This window comes from Prenolepis imparis, unplaced genomic scaffold (genome assembly GCF_030444845.1).
Source record: "Prenolepis imparis isolate NDT839.2.m4 unplaced genomic scaffold, iyPreImpa1.0 SCAF_3, whole genome shotgun sequence".
Taxonomy (NCBI): domain Eukaryota; kingdom Metazoa; phylum Arthropoda; class Insecta; order Hymenoptera; family Formicidae; genus Prenolepis; species Prenolepis imparis.
Window position 1 is genome coordinate 11,318,120 of NW_028141161.1, and position 20,420 is coordinate 11,338,539.

A 20,420-nucleotide genomic window follows, 5' to 3' on the forward strand; every position below is an offset into this window, starting at 1 on the left:
ATACTAATTATTTTAGTAATAATAAAATATAGTGATATAATAAAAAAAAAGAAGGTAACTGTAATAATAAAGTTAGTAATGAAGGCTTGAATAATTAATATACGCGAAATAATTTTAGAAAATAATAGCGGCAATGCACAAAAATGACACAAATTTTCGCATTGATAAATACGCGAAAGGATAAGTCGTAGTTTTTAACTTTAACGATCACCATCGTTTTTATCCACGGCTCGAGTTCTTTGAATTACAGGTAATTCGGTAATCGCGGTATTACTCGCGGCATATGATTTAGCACAGCGCGGTACGAGGTTGGCATATAATTGATTTATTGAACAACATCGGAGCGAGAAATAAAAACCTATCCTGGGATTAGTGTACCTTGTTTCAAATGCAGCTTCCTACCTCTTCGTATTTTGCAACTTATGAACCAGCTTTCAGATAATGATTCGAACCATTGTTTTCGCCATCGAACTCGTGTTCGACCGGATATTATTCGCCGTTCCGAATAATCATTACTTAGTTGTCCCCGAGGATGGTCCTCTCTCGGGATAAACTAGAATGCAACATATGACTGACCTGAAACCATATGTACGAATTCGCGGACTAAAGCAGGATATCTTGTATCTTCTTGTTATTTGCTGAACATCGAGATAAAATTGTGCCTTGTGTGCTATTAATATAGTTTAATTATTTTTGATAATGCTGTATATATACATATATGATTAATTTTACATCTATAAATCTCACGAATAAATAATTTATATCCTCTCTCAATTAGGAAAAAATATTTTACATTTTTATGCAATGCATTACACAAATTGTAATTATAATTATATATAGTTTATCATCTGTCGAATCTATTATGTAAATGTAATTTTGTCCAGAAGGTATCTCCATATGAGAGCGTATTATCATATATTTAACATAATTGTCCTTATTACGGGATACAGTCGGTGTGTCGAGTATCTGTTTGTGCAATGTCCTATTACTGACGTAAATTGCCTTTCGTCTTCCTTAATGTCACTATCTTTAGACGCGAACATGGAACTACCATAAAAAGAGAGATTGTTCCTTGTTACCGTTTGCAAAAAGAAATGCATCCGGGAGACAAGGTACAAAAACCAGAGAGGTATAAAACCGGTATTCGAAAGAACGGGAACCTATTACGTTCGCACAACGGTATGAAAACATAATTGTTTTACGAATTGATTACTTAGTATCGTCTTGTGCATTTTTAATCTTCAATTTCACATTGTATGGAAACACTCGAATACAGAATAATATATAGTGACACATTCGCGCGACAATAAAAATTGGTGCTTCTAAAATGCATTTTTTTTTCTCTCTCTCTTGTTTTCTCGCGTTCGCGTCATCGATACCTAGACCGGAACGGACTGACACGTTCGTCTCGCACAATGCACTTCCGACACTTCGAGCGAGCCGAACGCGGCACTTTACGACACGCACAACAAGCAACGCAGAGAGAGAGAAAGAGAAAGCCTGCGGAGATCGCGAGCGAGTGGTTGGATGCAATGCGAAGCGAGTCGGACACAAAACGCGGCGGACAGCTCGGAAGAACGGCAATGCGGGATAAAATCCGACGTGACGCCCTTCTCTCTGTTCACTGTACACCAGGTTGTGCATATGCAAAGCGAAACTTTCCGTCCGCTTTGTACACGGCGTTTCAAAAGCGCGTACATATAATATAGGTACATTATTTTTCGCGAAGAGTTTCAGAAAACAAATGAAATATATTACTCGACACGTGTCGGTGGAGATTAATTGTTTTAGTCCTGAACATAGATATCGGGTGGACACGTCATATTATTAAACACAGATCTTTTGGAATTATCAATATGATTATTTACTGTATAATTGTTTTCAATTAAAAAAAATAATTATTTTATTATTTTAATATTAATTATATTTAAAGTTATATTTTAAATTAATAATTAAGAAAATTAAAAGATAGAAATGCCAGGATATATTATATTATTTTTTCAAACGCATTTTTTAGATCTTGTAGTTTTGTAACAATCTGTATTATGGAATATTCTTGGTTTGCAAGAGGATAGCAGCAGCGATGGGTTTTAATTTATTTTATTGTGACATAAAATCTTGCAAAATGCATGCCATCCTATACGAGCTGACCTCGTCGACCTCGTCGACATCCTCGCGGTCCGTGTAAAAGATATTCCTACTGCAAGATGCATTATATATTTAAAGAAAAAAAATTATTTCCCAAGTTTTATTTTTTATAATACATTTATAATATATCATAATATTCTACATTTATATATATTTTAATATATTTATAATATATCGAAGCAAACTATTTTTATGAAATTTTATTCAAAGGATTATCATCGCGGAAAAAGGATATAAAGTTAGATTTTTATTTCTATTGCACGTGTCAAAGCGAAATAATTTTATTGTTTTATTGTTATTCATGAAATTATTCTCCTCTTGAAATACGAAACGACAAAACTTTGCAAATAAATTGACCATTAATATTTTACGCGCGCTTTTTGAGTAGCAAAGTTTGCAGTAACTCGAGCTTCGTTAGAGATTCGTGCTTTCATATTTGCGATTCTTAGCGGTAATGCTTCTTTCCTTCCGGTTTGAGGTTGGAAATGGTTGGGACTGGGAAATTCGCGCAGTGTATCTTGCAGAAATTCAAACTCCATAACGCATTGACTGTAATTCCTAATATCAATAGAACTTTGGACCAAGAGTACACTGAAGGAAACTACTGCGCGATGATGCTTGTAGATTTGCATTCTGCAAACGCTTTATAAAAAAGAAAACTTTATATTTAATTAGCATAAATTTATATCTTGTATACTTTATATTTAATTTGCCGTCATGTCTTTAAGTATATTTAATGATATGCAATTACATGGGAATATTAAATTTGAACGTTGTATTATTCCGTATATATTTTCAACAAAGCGATCTGATTTTCTCATTTCACATATTTATTATATCATATATTATAACTTTGTTTCTCTTTTAATCTTTTGTGATTTTAAATAACGAACATGTTACGTTAACAAAGAATTATATTTTTTATTTAGCTGTCTGTTAGCGCAAATATTTATTAAATTTAAGAGATACTTGATTTTTTAAAAATATTATATAACGTAAATATAAATTTTTCCGCAAACATTGAGAGCGAACAATAAACGATTTTTCTAGAACTCAATTTGCAACAACAATCAGTCGCAATTGTTTTAAATAAATAAAATCTCCGTCCAAAGAAAAAAAAGAAAACATTTTTGACATAAAGACCGATTCTTTCGCCGCATATCGTGACATACGAAGTTCGGCATACTTTCGCGTCTCCTTTCTTCAATCACATCGCTCTTGTGTTCATCCGTAGTCCTTGTCAATTCGACACGGTTGTTTGAAAATAATTGACCCAGTTTTACTCGAATTTCGAGCACTCGCATACGTCGCATAAACGCGCGAGCCGGCGACCTCGCGCGTTTTAAAACTGACTGCGCGTTTCGGCTGTGGATATATTCTTCGAAAAGCGGAGCGACCGCTCATTCTGTCGCGTATTGTTACCGCACAATACACCGTGTATTTTCACTACAACCTCGTCCCTGACTAGCCCCTGTCCGCTGCTGCTGCTGCTGCTGCTGCATTGTCGGTGCCGGCGTTGTGCGTCGAATGCAATTTTACAGCGTCACAGCGCGTTGGTCAGGGACGAAATGTTTGTTTTTAACACGACCGGCAGCCATAACCGCGCCCTCCATCGTCTCTCTGTTCGCGTTCTTCGCTCTTTTCGTCTCGCGATGCGTCGCAATGCGTTTTTATTCCGTCCTTCGTATTTCCAAAGATATATGTATATGCACTGAGAGAATTTTCTCTTAGAATTTATCCTGAAAATCATGGTAATCGTGGGACAATATGGTATATGAAAAAAATTTTATGGGAATTTCTCTGATTAATATTTATCACAATAAAACATGTTTGATTAATTTTATTAAACTTACTGCATAATAAAATTTTTCAGGGTAAATTCTAAGAGAAAATTCTCTCTGTGTGCATTTTGCGCATGTTGATTATACCTCTTTACATCGCTCGAAAAATATGAACATTTTTTTACGCGTATAAAAAGAATTTAAATTTCGAACTATACAATAAGAAGTTTGGCGAGTTTGCGAGAGCATTTATTACTTTCCTGTATGCCAATTGAGGCTCGATTGAATTTGTGGTTATCGATTAAAGTTTAATCGATGCTCACAGCGGCGCGATTTAATATCGCTACAATTTTGCTAGCGTTTTATTAAATTGATGGTTTATTATGGAATTATTTGTTTATCGATTCTATATACTATATCTGCAATGTTATAACTGTTTGCAGTGTAATAACAAGGACTTTATGATCCACATTAACGTGTACGATTGTTTGCCTTTAATCGTGATTACTTACGGTATCGCGTGAGATCTGTTTGACGAAGAAATTGCTGGAGCTGAACGTATAAAATGAGACGGTGACCGGAAAACGGATACTCGCGTTATAAATGTATATATCCATGCAAATATACATCGTTCTTTTACGTTTCTTTAACGAAAGGAGGAGAATTGCGACGACGACGTGTTTATGCGATAACGGTGTGTTTAAAACGGCATAACATCATAAAAATACGCCGCGGTAAGTACCGCGACAAGAGTAAGTACGATACGGTAATGAGTTTAGTTTGCAGCGAGTTTTATAATACGCGAGCTTTTCTGACTTTTAATACGCGACGCGATTGGGCAAAATAACAAAAGTCATAATAATTGTAATAATAACCGTGCCGCTTTATTATTCGGGACGTATAAATACAACTTAAAGCGGTCGGATACAAAGAATGGTCTTAAATGTCGCGCTCTTATTAACATTACGTCTCCACATTGCAGGCAGAATTATTTAAATTACAATTCTATTCAAGTAACACTTTTTTATTTGAGAAACGTTAAGAGAGAAATTAAAGTTTTCGACAGTGCGAAGTTTAATTCGCGAGAAACTTTTAATTTTTAATTATGCATAATTCAGGAAATATTATATAAACGTCTCGATATTTTCCTCCTCGAAAAAGAATTTATAATCACGCAGTATACATCGTGTTTCATACATTTACGACCGCGAGGTGCGCTTTAAAGCGAGGAAGCGGATAGGGAAAAGCCCTCCGAGAGATACCACCAGCAGGATATATTTGTATCCTGCGGGGTGGCGCGGGAATTATCCCGCGGGAAACAATGGAAACAGTAGCGGAATTAATTATAGTATAGAACTTAATGAACGCTTATTATCGTTCCCTTTTTGAGAGAGGGAAGGGGGGTGGCTTGGTTATCGCGCAGCGGTATTGTCGGAATTGTCGTTGTCGCAACAGGAGGAAAGTTGCAAACGCATGAGACGGTGTTCCTGAATATCAATCCGCGATAAACACAATTTTCTTGCAAATCAAATTCGTCGAGTAACATGCTTTCAGATTTGAATAAAAACTCTATTAGAACGCAGATGATTTTTTTTACATTTCTCGGCGTGTAGAAAGTTTGATGGATTTTAATAATGTATAACACGTAGCTATTATATAAATAATAGTTATACGTGTCTAATAAGTTTATATAATATTTATACGATAATATACGAAAGAGATGTACATTCACCAGAAAAATCAACAAATGAGATGAAAATTCGTGATGCGAAAAATTGTAAATTTATATGAACGATAATAAAATTGATATATATTCAGAAATATATACTGCCCGATTGTTAGTTTTTTCATATCAATATCTGAAATACATATATTTATGCTACTTTGAGTATTATTACGCGCATTAATTAGAAGCTTCCCTCGGGTCATCCAGCACGCAACAGACGCGTTTCCTGAACGCGCAGGATAACTTCGATTTCGCGACGGAGGGTGCGGGGAAGCCTCTTGTTCATTTCCTGGTTATTGTTTAATGAACGTGTAGCTCGGGAAATTAATGCGATTCCAGCGCATTGTGCTCGAGAAATTAACGCGATTGTAGATAATACGCGTCTCGCTATAACGCGCATGTTGGATTATCTGTTTGTTTCTTTTCATACTTCCGGCAGTTATGTTTACTCATATAATCTGCATCTGATAAATTATTTTATGCTTCAGTAAAGCTTGTCTCGCAAAATACGCAAATCCATGTCACTCGCGCATTAAGAACAGTGTGAAAACAAACAGTTTGCAGTTGTTGTAACATTGCAGGTAAATGCAGATTAAGCTCCGTCAGCGTCCTGCGTCACGCAGAAATGCGAAATTTTGATGTGCAACGCACATGTAACAGTTTTATATAAACTTGATTTAACAATTATTTAATTTTCGTTGAAATTTCTCTTTTAAGTGTGTTTTGAGTCTTATTCTTAGCTTTTAATCTTTAATATTTTACATTTGTCTTTATTAAAGAAATTCATAAAAGAGGAAATACGTAGTTATCGAAATCTTTATTTAAATGCACTGCATCAGGAAATTAACATTGTACTCCAGGCCCTGACTATGTAAATGCAAGTCCGGATTATTAATGTAGATCTCTAAGCGAGCAAATAGCTACATCTAATTACTACTACCCTTCTAGCTAACTATCAGCATCAACGATCGCGGCTTTCGGCAAGATGTATATGTAATGTACAGACGTATCTTTGATTGGATAGATATCTATGTAGACAGCTAGAACATAGACAGCCGTCTGTGAACTAGATAGACAGATGGTTCATCTAGAATAACTGTTGATTAGGAATGGGTATCCGTTAATATCGTGTAGCGCTCGATAGTACACATCGTTGTTTGTGTAATGATACTGTTCGCTGCAAGACGTCTTTAGAATCGATAAGAAGATGTCATTTAGAGCAAGAATTCTCAAGTTTTACAGTCTCACACTTGCTTTGAATATTTTTGCAGTCAAATTCTTTCTTTTTTCAAGCTATCTGCATATTAAATTACAGAAATTAACACTTGAAATTAACAGTGTAAAATCTTCAAAAATTATATTTTACTAATTAAAATTAATACAACGTTAGAAAAAATAAAGCATTGTTTAAAAAAAAATCTAGATTTTATACAAAATTTGCGAAATTTATATTAAAGAAGCATATTCGAAAGATTGTGAGAAAAATTTGTGATGGGAATATTTTTCAATATAAATATAAAAATAATATCTAAAATTATTGCGCGTGCATAACAGTTATATTAGCGTGCAAGTTCAGAGGCGATCTATTTTGAATTAGTAGGAGAAAATAAACTTACATCGAATATATAAACAGTCCCGGACCGCTGAATTGTCGGAACCGGTTTATTGTCGCTTCTCCTGTTTACAATCGCCATTCGCGCACAACTACTGTCTCGCGACAGACAATTCGCTCTAGTCTTCGTCTGATAATTTACCAGCTTCCTTACATCCCCAGACGACAAGTGTACCTTGCTAATTAGTCAGCAGTAAATTAGCGCAACGCTATTAGAGCGACGCTGCGATGCCTTCGGTGCACGAGCTACGGGCGCGGGGATCTATCCCGGAAGTACACGCTTTCGTGGTCTCCTTTCCTCATAATTAGCCGTAACAGTCGGCGACGGTGAGCCACAGGTAGATAGATAGGTCTCTTGAGGGTGGGAGACGTGGAGTGTCTACCTTTGTGCCGTTGCTTCGGCCGAATGAGACCCGTCCACATTCGTGATTGACGGCGACATCCACGACGCGACCCTCGGGATGCGCCACTCGAATTACCCTTGCTGTCAACTGGCTCATTGGCGGAGAAGTAATGAGTAATTGGCAGGCGTCATCATCCTGCCAGTTCCGATACCTCCCGCTTTTCGATCCTTTTCAGCCCCAGGTTCGATGTTACAGTCGTCGTACGACAAGCTTGTCGAACTGCTAATTGACATTTGATAGAGGCTTTTTCTTAGAAGAGCTTCTCACAAATAGGTTTATAAACTTCTCCATTCGACTTCAGCATATATTAAACGGGGAAATTTGTCTTTAATATTTATAATTAATATAAGTGAATCATTTTGGAGTACTTTGTATGTGCAAATACTAAATAATTTAGAATGGATATAGTAATACGAAATATTTAGAGCTCTATATTTATATTAAAAATTATATATATATTTTATTTAATAAAATTTTAATCGATTTCTCTACATATTATATTAATTTAATATTATAATTTTCTACATTTTAAAATTTCTGTGCCATTTATTTTACACACACACTTATTATTATGTTTATTATAATTTTATATTTGATTTTTGAAGATAATTAAATAATAGTAAAAACTTAACGATTTCAATGCAGCATCTCGCTTTTTTTATTAAACTTTTCTAACTCTAGTTTCACTTTATATGCGCAGGTAAGCCAAGACCGCAGGTCTCTTGGTATCTGGAGTCGCAGAACATTCCTGCGTCCACTGAAATTCGAGAGACACAAGGTCCGAACGGGGAGATCAACGTTGTAACCATCAGCAACGTGACTGTGAAGGTTCTCACAAGGAGGCATCATCATGCCAAGCTGTCCTGTCGAGCGAATAACACTCAATTAGCGCCGCCACCCACCACTACCATCGTCATAGAACTTAACAGTGAGTACGCTCATTCCAATTAACGCTAATTGCGCGCGACGACGTGGCATACATCCCCTTAAGTCGACCCTTCTTCCCACTCTTCGCGACAATAAGTTCTTTTTCGAAAAGAGCGAGCATCCTACTCTGGCGTCTCTTCTTCATTTTGCAAGAGCGAGAAAGCGTAAGCAAAAACGCGAATGAGAAGAAATATTAAATTATCACGAATATTAATCCTTCTAAATGATCGTCCATAACGATGCGGCTTCTGTCACTTTTCGAATCCACGAAAATGTCGGAATTGTCATTGCAGTGCATTGAAGTTTCATTCCGATGCGGTTTATATAGTACAAAGGGGAATTGCGGTTCTCGCGCGTCAGAGAGACTCTTTATTCGCCCGTAAAATAACGACTGCTCGAATTACTCGCTCGCACGTTTGGCTATTACGCAAGTACGAAAAAAAAGTCAGATATTTTCCCCGGGAATGTTTGGAATTTCCCGAATACTCGTGGAACAAGATAGCCGCGTTATGAATATGCAAAAAGCTCGTCAATATCGGCGCACCGCGATACTTTCGATCGATGCCTGCTTCTCTTCCTTCTCCACCTCCTTTCCTTCTTTCCTCCTCGTTCCGTATATTGGTATCAATATTTTTTTTCGCGACAAAAAGAATATAGCGGAATATTTAACTGGCTCGAGATCCGATTTGTCTGGACTGGATCTCTCTCTCTTTTTTTTTTTTGACCCACCCGTAAATGAAAGCGGACTTTGGACGAGACGAAATTGAAACATTTTTCACCGATTACAATGGGGTGGGAAGGGAGAGAAGGAGGAAAAGTTCGAGGAGGAAGAGGGGATCGCGGGGTTTCGTCGAAAAGCAATCAACCCCACGATGTCATTAATAACGCCACTTCCGGAATCGCTTCGAAATGCGACGGACGCATAGCGCAGGCAACATGCCGCGAACGCGGCAACGTTCGATTAATCTCCATGAAAAACAGAGGTAAAAAGGAAATATATACGTAGTATACCTCCCGCTCCCTCCAACCGTTCCTCTAATCCGGAAACAACGGTGGAGACTCGGCGAAAATTGCGATTTCCCTTCGGTCGCAAAGTGAATCCGAGACGAATAACTCGTTTGCAATTATTTCGAAAAGTACGGAAATTATCATGAAAGTTCGTTGCTCGCAAAATTATAATACATCGTCATATATCGTAATTACAAGTATAAGCTGATATAAATTGCTTTCAGCAAGTGAATTTATTATTATATTTTAAGCTTTATGTGTATGCTTTTATGCATATACGTATCAGGTCGATCTCTTTGTACTAAGGTTATATTAGAAATATTAATTACTTGATATTTTTGATGGATGAATCAATTATTTACACGCATTTCTTTATATATATTTTTTTAATAGATATTACTAGCGCAGTTACAAAAATTTGAGTACTGCAACGAACTCGTATGCGAGTATCTGATAACTCATATCTGGCCTATCAGATTTCGCCGGAATCTATCATGTTTCGCAGAAATGGATTTCGAAATATTGAGCGATGCGCGAAACAAAAATCCTTCATTTTTTTTCATCGACTAATTGACCATCCACGGTTCGTCAAAGAACAACCGGCGACCATTTTAATTGATCGGCGCGAAGTAATTCCTGTTGGGTTTGACGACTGGGAATGGATGCGGCTCAAACGCAAACAGATTGCAGCCATTCATATGTGATATCATACTCCGTCCCCAAAAATTGAAAACCGCCGTGCTAGTTGAATTATTTATCGCTTGCCGTGTGCGCATGTATGTCCGGAAAATAATTTCGAAATATGATCTTTCGCGTCTCGCCATCGATATCCTAGAGACCATACTTCCGTGCAATTATTTTTAATCGATCTTTGCTGTTGTCAAAGTTGAAACTGAAACTTGGTTATAAAATCATTTAACATTCTGATGAATTAAATTAAATTTCAATCTCACAAATTCACAAATTAATTTAATGAGAGATGATTTGCTACAAGTAACGTAATAATAGATTATAATTGTGATGTAATAACATTGTAATTTATGGCGCGATATAATTGCCAAAGAATAATTCATTACTCGCTCTAAATATATTTCGCGATTGGAACAGCTGCTCTACATTTTGTAGACGATATTTTTAAATCTTGTCGAACATCTCTCTTCTTCCTTCCATGTCGCCTTGATGGCAGTCGCCGGGATGGAAAATTAATATTCATAATTGTATAAGCGGCGTGGCGGCTCATCGGCACGCCCGAGATTCATCTGACAAGAAACTTGTGCGCCAGACAAACAAGTTTAAATTAAATCGCCGGAAGCTGCCTCGAGCCGGAAGATGCAAAAGCAGTCCACTTGCCATAGATTACCGTAGAGGCTACTTTCGCGTGATCCAAACAGGAACGTATCGATCGTGAAATATTTAGAACACGACGTTCGATTATCTTAATTGAAAAGCAAAATACTTTCACAGCTTCTATAGTTATGGAAGTTATAAAATTCTCTTGCCGGACATTTTCACTCTCTTTTTATTTGCTTTTTTTTATTTGACATTAATATTATCCAAAGAGACATTAATGTGTATTATTAATAATGTCTATAATTCTAATATTGAAATTGAATTCTATGACAAGATTAACGTCAATTATCAATTATTTTAAGTTATTATTTCAATTCAAGAATTCTATAATTAAATAAATATAAATTTTCTGAAATAAAAAAATATAATACAGACTAATGTTTCCAATTAAATAATTTGATTACACAATGCAGAATGATTGAAAATGATAATGGACTCAACAGACTCGAGACAAAATTAAAGCAAATTTTTCTGACACAATTACGACTGAATATCTTAGAACTCAGGCAATAGCGATTTTAATCGAATATCGCAGAAGCGCAATAAATCTCAGCGAATAATATACATAACGTTATCAACGTCTTCAACGTTGGAAAATATCAGTCGCAGTAAGGTTGGCAATTATAATCGAACGAATAAATATCGACGTCGCGCTTCGAAAACGGATCTCGACTGACGCAGTAGCACTCGGTTCAATATTGAAGCATGATTGCTTCGTTTTTTTCCTCGATCGAGTGTCGTACATTGTATCGAAATTCATTCTGCAACTTGTCGCTTCTCGATTCCTCGTTTAATTGGAGAAGCGCGCGAGAATTCGCTGTCTGCATAATCGCGTTACCCTCGATATTCCGTCGCAATCGTATGTACGATCGCACGAAAGTCTAACGAGTCATCGAAGGGCCCCCAGGAGTCGATCGACTTGCGAAAACGATTTCCGCGGTCGACAACGAGGTCGACGGTATACTCCGATGTCGAGGAATGGATTACGTCGAGCACTCGGAACCGCGCGCGATGTGTCCCATTAATTTTTCATGCCGTCGCCGAGGGTAAAGCCTCTCGACCCTATGCACGAAGGCTTCGTCGTCGTCGTCGTTAATCGTTATTCGATAGCTCCGCGTAATGGAAATGACAAAATTGGAGTAGAATGCGATACGTATATGTACGTATATAGGGTATGCGCAAATACAAAGACACGCGACCACTCGAGAAACAAATCGGATTCGTAACGAGGGAGAATTTATTTTTAGAAATGAGAATCATAGTACAGGATGTGTCCCAGAAGTATTTCCGGTTCTGTCAACAGATTATTCGATGAGTATAATTTTTATATGACAATAATTATGAACTATGTTTATATGTATAAATGTATGTATTGTTACTAAATTATAATTTTCTCGCTTGTAGTTATTTAATGCCAAGTTAACACCATCTCACATATTTATGAGACATTATTGATTATGGATTTGATTTATGCAATTTAGCATTACTTTCGAGTAAGAGATGGGGACGATGCGCGCGGTATGAAAAAGCGGAGAATATTGAGTTCTTAGCAGAATTCGCCGCACCGAAGAAAAATATTGTATATTTTTCCATATAATATCTTAAAGCGGCATACCGCTATGAATTTTTATTATTTTTAGCAATGCGTTCTCTTCTACTCTGTCGCCACTCATCGTTTATCTTTTGATATATTTCCTGCAAAATCAGCAGAATGTCGTAGTGTCGCCGCTGATTCTCCCAACTATCGATCAGATAGATAATATGTGAAAACAAAAATATTGTATATGAAACGTTACAAAATTAAAATCTATTTAGCAAGAATTGAAAGATTTATTATAATGCCATTTTGCGCAAATATACATATATTTGATACATTAATATTTCGCGTTCGCAATAAATACGGAACACAAATGAATTTGAAAGATAAATAATAAATTAAATTACATACAATAAACATTAAAGCATCAGCATAATTAAAGAGGTTGATAAATATTGCTAAATCTTCATTTGCACGCTGTTAATGTAAAAGAAGGAAGAAGCATTATGAGAGAATGCTATTATATTACCGGCAGCTTTGTACAATAACATCAGTGCGTTTCATTTATCGCGACTGTATTTTAAATCGCTAACACCAGCTACCTCTCGCAACGAGGTTGCAAATCGGCACATTGCAGAGAGGAACAAAAGCGAGACGATCGCCTTCGCGAACTTGTTCAACTTTTAATGACTCATTCTACCAAGGCGTTTGATTCCGAACAGAATGTAGTCTGCGCGAGTTTTAGAAGAATAATCAAGTTAGGTAACAAGCCGAGAGGAGAGTCTCCGGTTTTCTCTCCCGTCGGGGGCATTCCGTCGACACAGAAATTCCATTCGGCAAAAGTCTCCTTCCTCTTTTACGATCGGCGTCCCCCCGTTAATTAGTAAGAAAATTAATGAAGCCGCCTCGACCCGCGTAAACTTTGCGCGCGCGCGAAGCTCATTAGTCTTTTATAGTTAGGAGCATTAACGAAAGTAGTAGATGCACCTCTTGATAGATCAGGCGATTATATGCTCGCCAGTAGTAACGACCTAATGAGTATCAGACATCAAAAGAAATTTCTCATTAAAATCAATCCTGCCGATCGCCCATTGTTTTTCTTGGGCAAGCAATAATAGCGATGATAATTGTAAATCGAAAAGCTTCTTTTCGACGCAATTATGGACGGAGAATTAAAGGAATAATGTATTAGTATATAAGTAATATATATTATAATATAATTATAATTTACTTATTATAATATATTATAATATATTAAAAGTGCGAGATTTCAAGTTCCAATTCTTTGAGAAATTGGAGTGGCCGGATTACTAATGAAAAATAAGGAATTCTAACAAAAAGTGACATTTAGCATATAGAACAAAATTCATTAATTTCAAGCAAATTGTAATAAAAATTTCAATTTTACTATCGAGTTACGGAATAATAAAAATTCATCAATTATAAAAAAAGAACATTTTTTGAGAATTAATTTTATTTTATTTAGATTTAGAAAATATCTTCCTGATTTTTATATGTCAGTCTTATACTATATACTGATGCACTTTTCGTATCTTAAAATATTCATGTAAAAATACGATATACGAGAGAGGTAGTAAAACAAGTAAAAGAACCGAACAGCATCTCAAGATTAGGAAATAAAATGTAGGTAACTATAGTTCGTAAAACAAATAGTAAAATTTAATTTGTTTATATCGGGGTCTGTCTCGTGTCAATCCGGATCAATTCGTTTTACAATCGCGCTCTCAATCTGTTAAGCAGACAATTCGAACTCGCGATATAAAGTAATCTCGTAACGAAGCCAGGCGAACGGCGGATTTCAGAGACGAAATGAGGACGTTTGTGAATCCACCAAGTCGCAGACAGCGTAACAACCGTCGAAAGTGCTCTCTTGCTGGCAGTACGGTGGAAGAAGAAGCTCACTCCGGAGACGAGTGAACTTCAAGAATGTAACTCCTTGTGCCTGATAACTCAACCCGCAGAGAGAAAGAGAGAGAGAAAGAGAGAGTTAATAATTTTCTCTTCTATACCCGACGCGAATTGTCTTCTTTATGCGGCGACATCAAATTTTTTTTACCAACATATTTTCCAACGTGACATTCTTAATCGCTAAAGAATCTCTACAATCTATTCCACTCTCTTCGAAGAGAAAATAATATATCAAACTTTTTATATATAGGTCATTAATTTGGAAACTTTTAAATATGACAAAACTCTTCTAAGACATTTTTGAATGCATATTTCATTTCTATAAAATTTTGATTCTTAAACAAGAGTTAGAAGATTATAAAGAGAAATGTGGGTAAAGATTGATTATAAACTTGCATAAAAAATTAGATATAATTGGACACAAAATGCGATATATACACAAAATGCGATATATACACTACATATATAGATTTTGTATTCATGATATTTCTTTAATAAACATACATATTTTCTCGCTTGCAAACATATAAGAGGATTAATATTTCGTCGGTGATTTGTTTCACTGCGGTGTTAAATTCTTCGCCTCTTCGGAACTAATTAGTTTGCCCAAAGGCTTTTAGCAAGTTATTATTCCCGCCGTACGTTTTGTATATTTCCTTGTATTTTCTGAACTGTGAGAATCGTATATACATCGTCGCCTCGTTTACAGACTTTTGCGAGAATCGGAATACGAAAATAGACCCGCGAGAAACGTAGGTCCACCCCATCTATTAACCCCTCATTCCGACGAGACCGTAACGATACGGGGCTCACTGAAGCTTTGCCAAATTATGGTAATAATATCACTTAGAATTGCGAGTCTCGGCGAAATTTCACTTAAGTCGACAATTCGCGGGTACGGCGCATATACGGATCTGCGACTCACGACTCTTTAATGTTCGATCGTTACCGAAACAACCAACTTTAACCTATCTACGAACGAGCCACTTAACAGTCAGCCCCTTCCGGACTTCTCTGATTTCGCTATTTTCTTTCTCTTCTTCACCTCTTTACGCTATCTGCGCGAATCATTTTAAGATTAAAATTGAAATTAATAGTTTTCCAAGCATATTCAACATTAAAAATGCCATAAATATTGTATAATATATTTTATGTTGATTAAAAAAGTGTATGAAAAACGATAAAAATTATATCTCGAATTTTTTGTTGATTTCTTAAGTAATCTTATTCGTGGAAGCTCAATCTATGTCATGTCTATAATGCGTCAAAATGTATTCACATAGTTTGCAATATTGAATCTCATTTTGAATTCTTGATCGAGTCAAACATTAAAGGGATTCGATTTTTTTTTAGTAAAAAAGAACTTTTATTCCCTTTTGTTAGAAAACTCTCATCGCTCGTGATATCTTGGTCGAAGTCAAATTTAAAGTTCATTTTCAGACGGATAAATCGATTTCCTTTATGATCTTTAATCACCGAAAAAGCTGGAACAAGATTATAACTTCAAGTTTAGCTAACTTTTTTCTTAAACTAAGTATAAAGTTTATAAGAGGCAGGGAAAGAATTAACTTAAGAATAATTTTTAAACTGATCAACATTGCTTCAATCTCTACTACCCTAGGCTTAAAAACAGAGTTAAAGAGAACTTTCCTGTTTTTTTTTAATTTATAACAATCATAATACATTCAATTGTAGAGGTTGGAAAGAAATTTCTCTGCTCGCACATTATGTTTAATGTATTTAATTACATTAAGTGTGTGTATGAGTAAAGCTATCAAATTCTTATTATCAGAAATTTTATGGAAAATTTCTATCTTAGATTTCAAAAACATCTTTGCATCCTCTTGCGAGCCTCTTAAAACTTTAAGTACCGCACTCAGGCGTTATTCCTATAGCGTCTAACGGATAAAATGGCATAGCTCCTCGAATTCTGCTTTCAGAAGTCACACGATAAACGCACGAACGAAGCGTACCTTATTGAACTGCTTCGTAACTCGATTAAAGACACTCCATGCGCGCGAATAATAATAGCGGCTCATTTAAGCGACCGAGGAGACGACGAGTCTTCGAGTCTTGTGCTTCCATTTGTGAAAGGGTGCTTGATTGGGAATATAAGTTCGCGAAAAGGAACTCACAAGAATCACGCGAACGGCGAGAGAAGAAAACGGAAAATAAATGAATCAATAAATGCATGGAATTAATAATAAAATTGAATTTATTTTACGTTTCTGGAGAACTTTATCTATGAATAACAAAATTAATATCTATTTACAATGCAAAACGTAAAATGTAGAATTTTTATAATTATATGTAGTCATATAAAGAATATATATAATATACACAAAGATAATATTAATTTCTCTTCCTTTGGAGATTTTCAAAATTAATAGGATAATCGAGTCAATAAAAAGAAGTATATCGAAAAAAATGAATAAATAATATCATTCTTTGTCTACACACAGTTTTAATATTTTATAATAAATTTAAAAAAGTAAAAAATAAAAAGATTGAGTAAATAAAAATACGCAGTGTATATAGAAAACGGATTAAAAATTAATTTTTATGAATGAAAATAAAATGATGTTTTTAATACCTTTATAACTTTCAGCATTAAATAATCTTGGCGTTAAAGATTTAAAGTTTCTATTAAAAGCATAATTTTTATTTGTAACAATTTCTTTTTACTTATAAACTTGAAAAGTACAGCTATTCTATATGAATTTATATTAATAGTACGATATAGTTCACGCTTGCTCAAATTCTTTCTTCTTTGGAGAAGATTTTAACGCAGTTAACCTGAAAGGTTGGCTGAGATAGGCGGATGTATGTAGAAGAGAGTAAAGTGATGAAAGGGGAAGACAGTTCTCGTTCGTTCGCAGGGAGAGAGGTACTAAAAGCCTCGTCGAATTCTTCACGTCGTCCCGTCTGTTCGCGCACCTGATGACATGAATTTTGATTTGCAAATGAAATCTCAACTTTGTCGGGAATTTCGCACTCGGCAATCTTCCCCGGGCCGCCTTTGTTTTCGGCAGCTTTCACGACCAGCTCCAATTATACGGACTATTCTCTCAGCCCGACTCCTTTCGCCCCCGTCCTGTTCTCCCCTTTCATCCCGATTCCGAATTTTTTTCTCGATCTATTCGCTTCCTTCCCCCCTTCCCCCCTTTCTTCCGTGTCGTCGTCATCGATCTACGCTTCCTTTTCTACTCTTAGTCGGAAACTTTCGCGGAGAATACCGGACAGAGAAGAGGAACTTGCGGCATGAAATTCGTGAACGGACTGAATTCTAATTATCCCGGCGTTTCTTTCGCGCATTTTTCACGTTCCGCCTTTTTTTCTCCTTTTTTTTTTACCTTTACCGCTTTCGCTGGATCGCGTCGTCCTTCGTTATGCGTTACCGCATATTGCAAAAACGCCGGATCCTCGAAAAGGGACAGAAGTAATGGCCGAAGCGAAGTGGAAATCAAAAAAGCGAACGTCTATGCGCCCTGGTTCTGTGAATCGTGCTTACGAACTGTACGTGATTGGCATTGAAATGCCTTCCTTGTTGTATGAGCGACAAATTTTTTTCTATTAAATTGGCTTACTGATATAGGTGGAGAGTTTTTTCAAGTTTTCCCTCAACGGTATAAAATAAATAGAATAAATGAGAATATGTTATTGAGATGATAAAGCGAACTTTATTCATAATTACGAATATAGGAAGACAAGATAATAAGAATTTTAACTTAATTTGCAAAAGTTTATTGCGCTCAATTTCTCTTAACTGTAAATTCTTTGATAAAGTTGGAGTGTTTTATTAATTAAAATTTAATCACGATATTCTTTTATTATTTCAATGTTTAATATACAGGATATCCGGCAATAATCTTTCGTGTGGAAGTAGAGCGGGTTAAATCTCTATCGTTTTGCGATCTTTTTTAATTAATTTTTCTTTACTTATTGCGAAGATCTCGAAAGATAGAGCGAATTAAACCGAGTAGGAAAGTCCGTTTTGCGATCTTTGCAATAATTAAGATATGATTTTCTAACACGAACTATTTTATTTTATTTTTGTTTTCCATTTATGTTAACCATTGATATTAAATTTGCAATAATGGTTTTTTTTGCAGTGAAACCGTTGAAAGTGGAAATTTTGGGGAAGGATCAGATCCTATCGGCAGGAAAAATGTATGACGTGAGATGTCAGAGCAGCGGTTCAAGGCCGCCGGCGGTCCTGACCTGGTGGAAGTCCTCGAAGCAGCTGAAGGGGCTCAAGAAAAACGTGAGTATCGCCAAGAATCTTCTTCCTTGCATTTCGCGAGGTAAAAACATGCCGTGCTCGAACGAACCGCGCTGCCGCTTCGCGCTTAATTGCATCCCCCTACTTAACCACTGTTTCGAGATACGAGAAACGTTCTCTTTTTCGCCTTTCTCTTTTTCTCGATTACACAACTCTACTCCGCTTTATTACATAGACTAACCTGAGTGCCCTTTCTCTCTAATGACATAAACCATTTTATTTAAACATAAATATTTTTGCAACGATGAGACAAATGAATTATCGTTAATCAAATTGCAAGTATAAAAATATTATTTCAAAGCTTTATTGATTCAACTGAAGAAAAACATTATTATTCTGCTTCGAAATAACGTAGATCTTGATTGATATTTCTATTTTTGTAATTATTTTATTTTACGTATATTGCTTTATATACATATGTATAATAAAGATGTGACTCATTTTATCAACATATTATTTAAATACAGAGGTTTTCGCGATGAAAGAACGAACGAAGCGAACAAAGATTACTGTCGTTATTGTTTTAATATAAAAACATTTCTGTTATTATTGTGGAATATTGTTAATTTGCTTGGAGGTTTATTATTATTTTATTTCGTAATACTCAGATTCCAATCAAAATCTTAATTTTCGCTTGTTCTTCCCCTTTATATACATAGATCTCGTTCTCGTATTACTTTTATATACAATTGATTCGTGTCGCGATCCATTCCATCATCTCGTTTCGAAATTGAAATCTTCGATTCGCCCCGGCGCCATCGCGCACGAGCGGATCGGAAATCGCGCAGTCTCTCCATCGCGATAACACACATTTTCCCCATAATATCAATCGCGAGAGAAAGAGCTCGCTCGCGACGCTCGCCAAATCGACACGCGGCGAAAAACCCGTCTCTCTCCCGCGATTAAACAAAAGAATAATAGAGAAGCGCGAGCACGAAATAACGACGGCGGAAATGACGACGTCGGCGGAAGATGATGTGCCGTTGCCGCGCGATCTTTCGTCGCGAAATTGACGTAGAACCGCTTCCAGAGCAAATCGATTCTCTCGTTGCGCTCTCCAGCTCTCCGCGCGGTGCGACGGAGCGAAAATAAAAATGACAGTGCCTCGATACACGAAATACTGCTGGGAGCTCCTCGCCTGCGACATAAATGGGAACCCGTAGAAATAAATTCGCCTTTATCTCGCGCAATTTCCACCCTTTCTTTGTCCACCTATTCTCTATCTCGCTTGCACATTCAGTTTTCTTATAATTTTCTTTCTTTACTTTTTTGTATCTCGGTCCAACGCGATGTCTACTTTGAAAGCCTCTCCGCTAATTGAGAAGCTTACAATTAGATCAAAGAGAAAATTTATTTTAAGGTATCTATAAAAATGCCGAAAAAAGTATATATGACCGCATCATTTGATGCGGATCTAAAATAATGGGTGGATATAGGGATGACTCCAAAAATATATGACTAGAACGGAAGGTGAATTTTAATTCATAATTGCAAGTAAAAAAAAGCGAACCATCGCGAGTGACGATGGCGCAACACAAAACAATTTTTTTTAGAAAACTAATCTATATTTTTATATTAAAAAAATTTCATATATACTCTCTTGCCATACTCTTTGCATATATTATCCGCGAAATTTTATTTTACCTACATGTTTACGATTATGTATAAAAAAAAGAGTTAAATTATAATTTATCAGGATTTATTCCTCGTTTGCCT

The 20,420-nt window shown here is 36.0% G+C and overlaps 1 protein-coding gene across 2 annotated transcripts in view; it reads left to right on the forward strand.

The window, feature by feature from the left end:
• Window positions 1-20,420, forward strand: part of LOC145934586 (nephrin) — a 223,454-nt gene that overhangs the window by 116,603 nt on the left and 86,431 nt on the right. For both annotated transcript variants that reach the window (XM_083035178.1, XM_083035177.1), the window contains exons 6-7: window positions 8,372-8,599; window positions 18,535-18,686. In XM_083035178.1, the coding sequence (XP_082891304.1) occupies window positions 8,372-8,599; window positions 18,535-18,686 (380 nt within the window). The remainder of the gene's footprint in view (window positions 1-8,371; window positions 8,600-18,534; window positions 18,687-20,420) is intronic.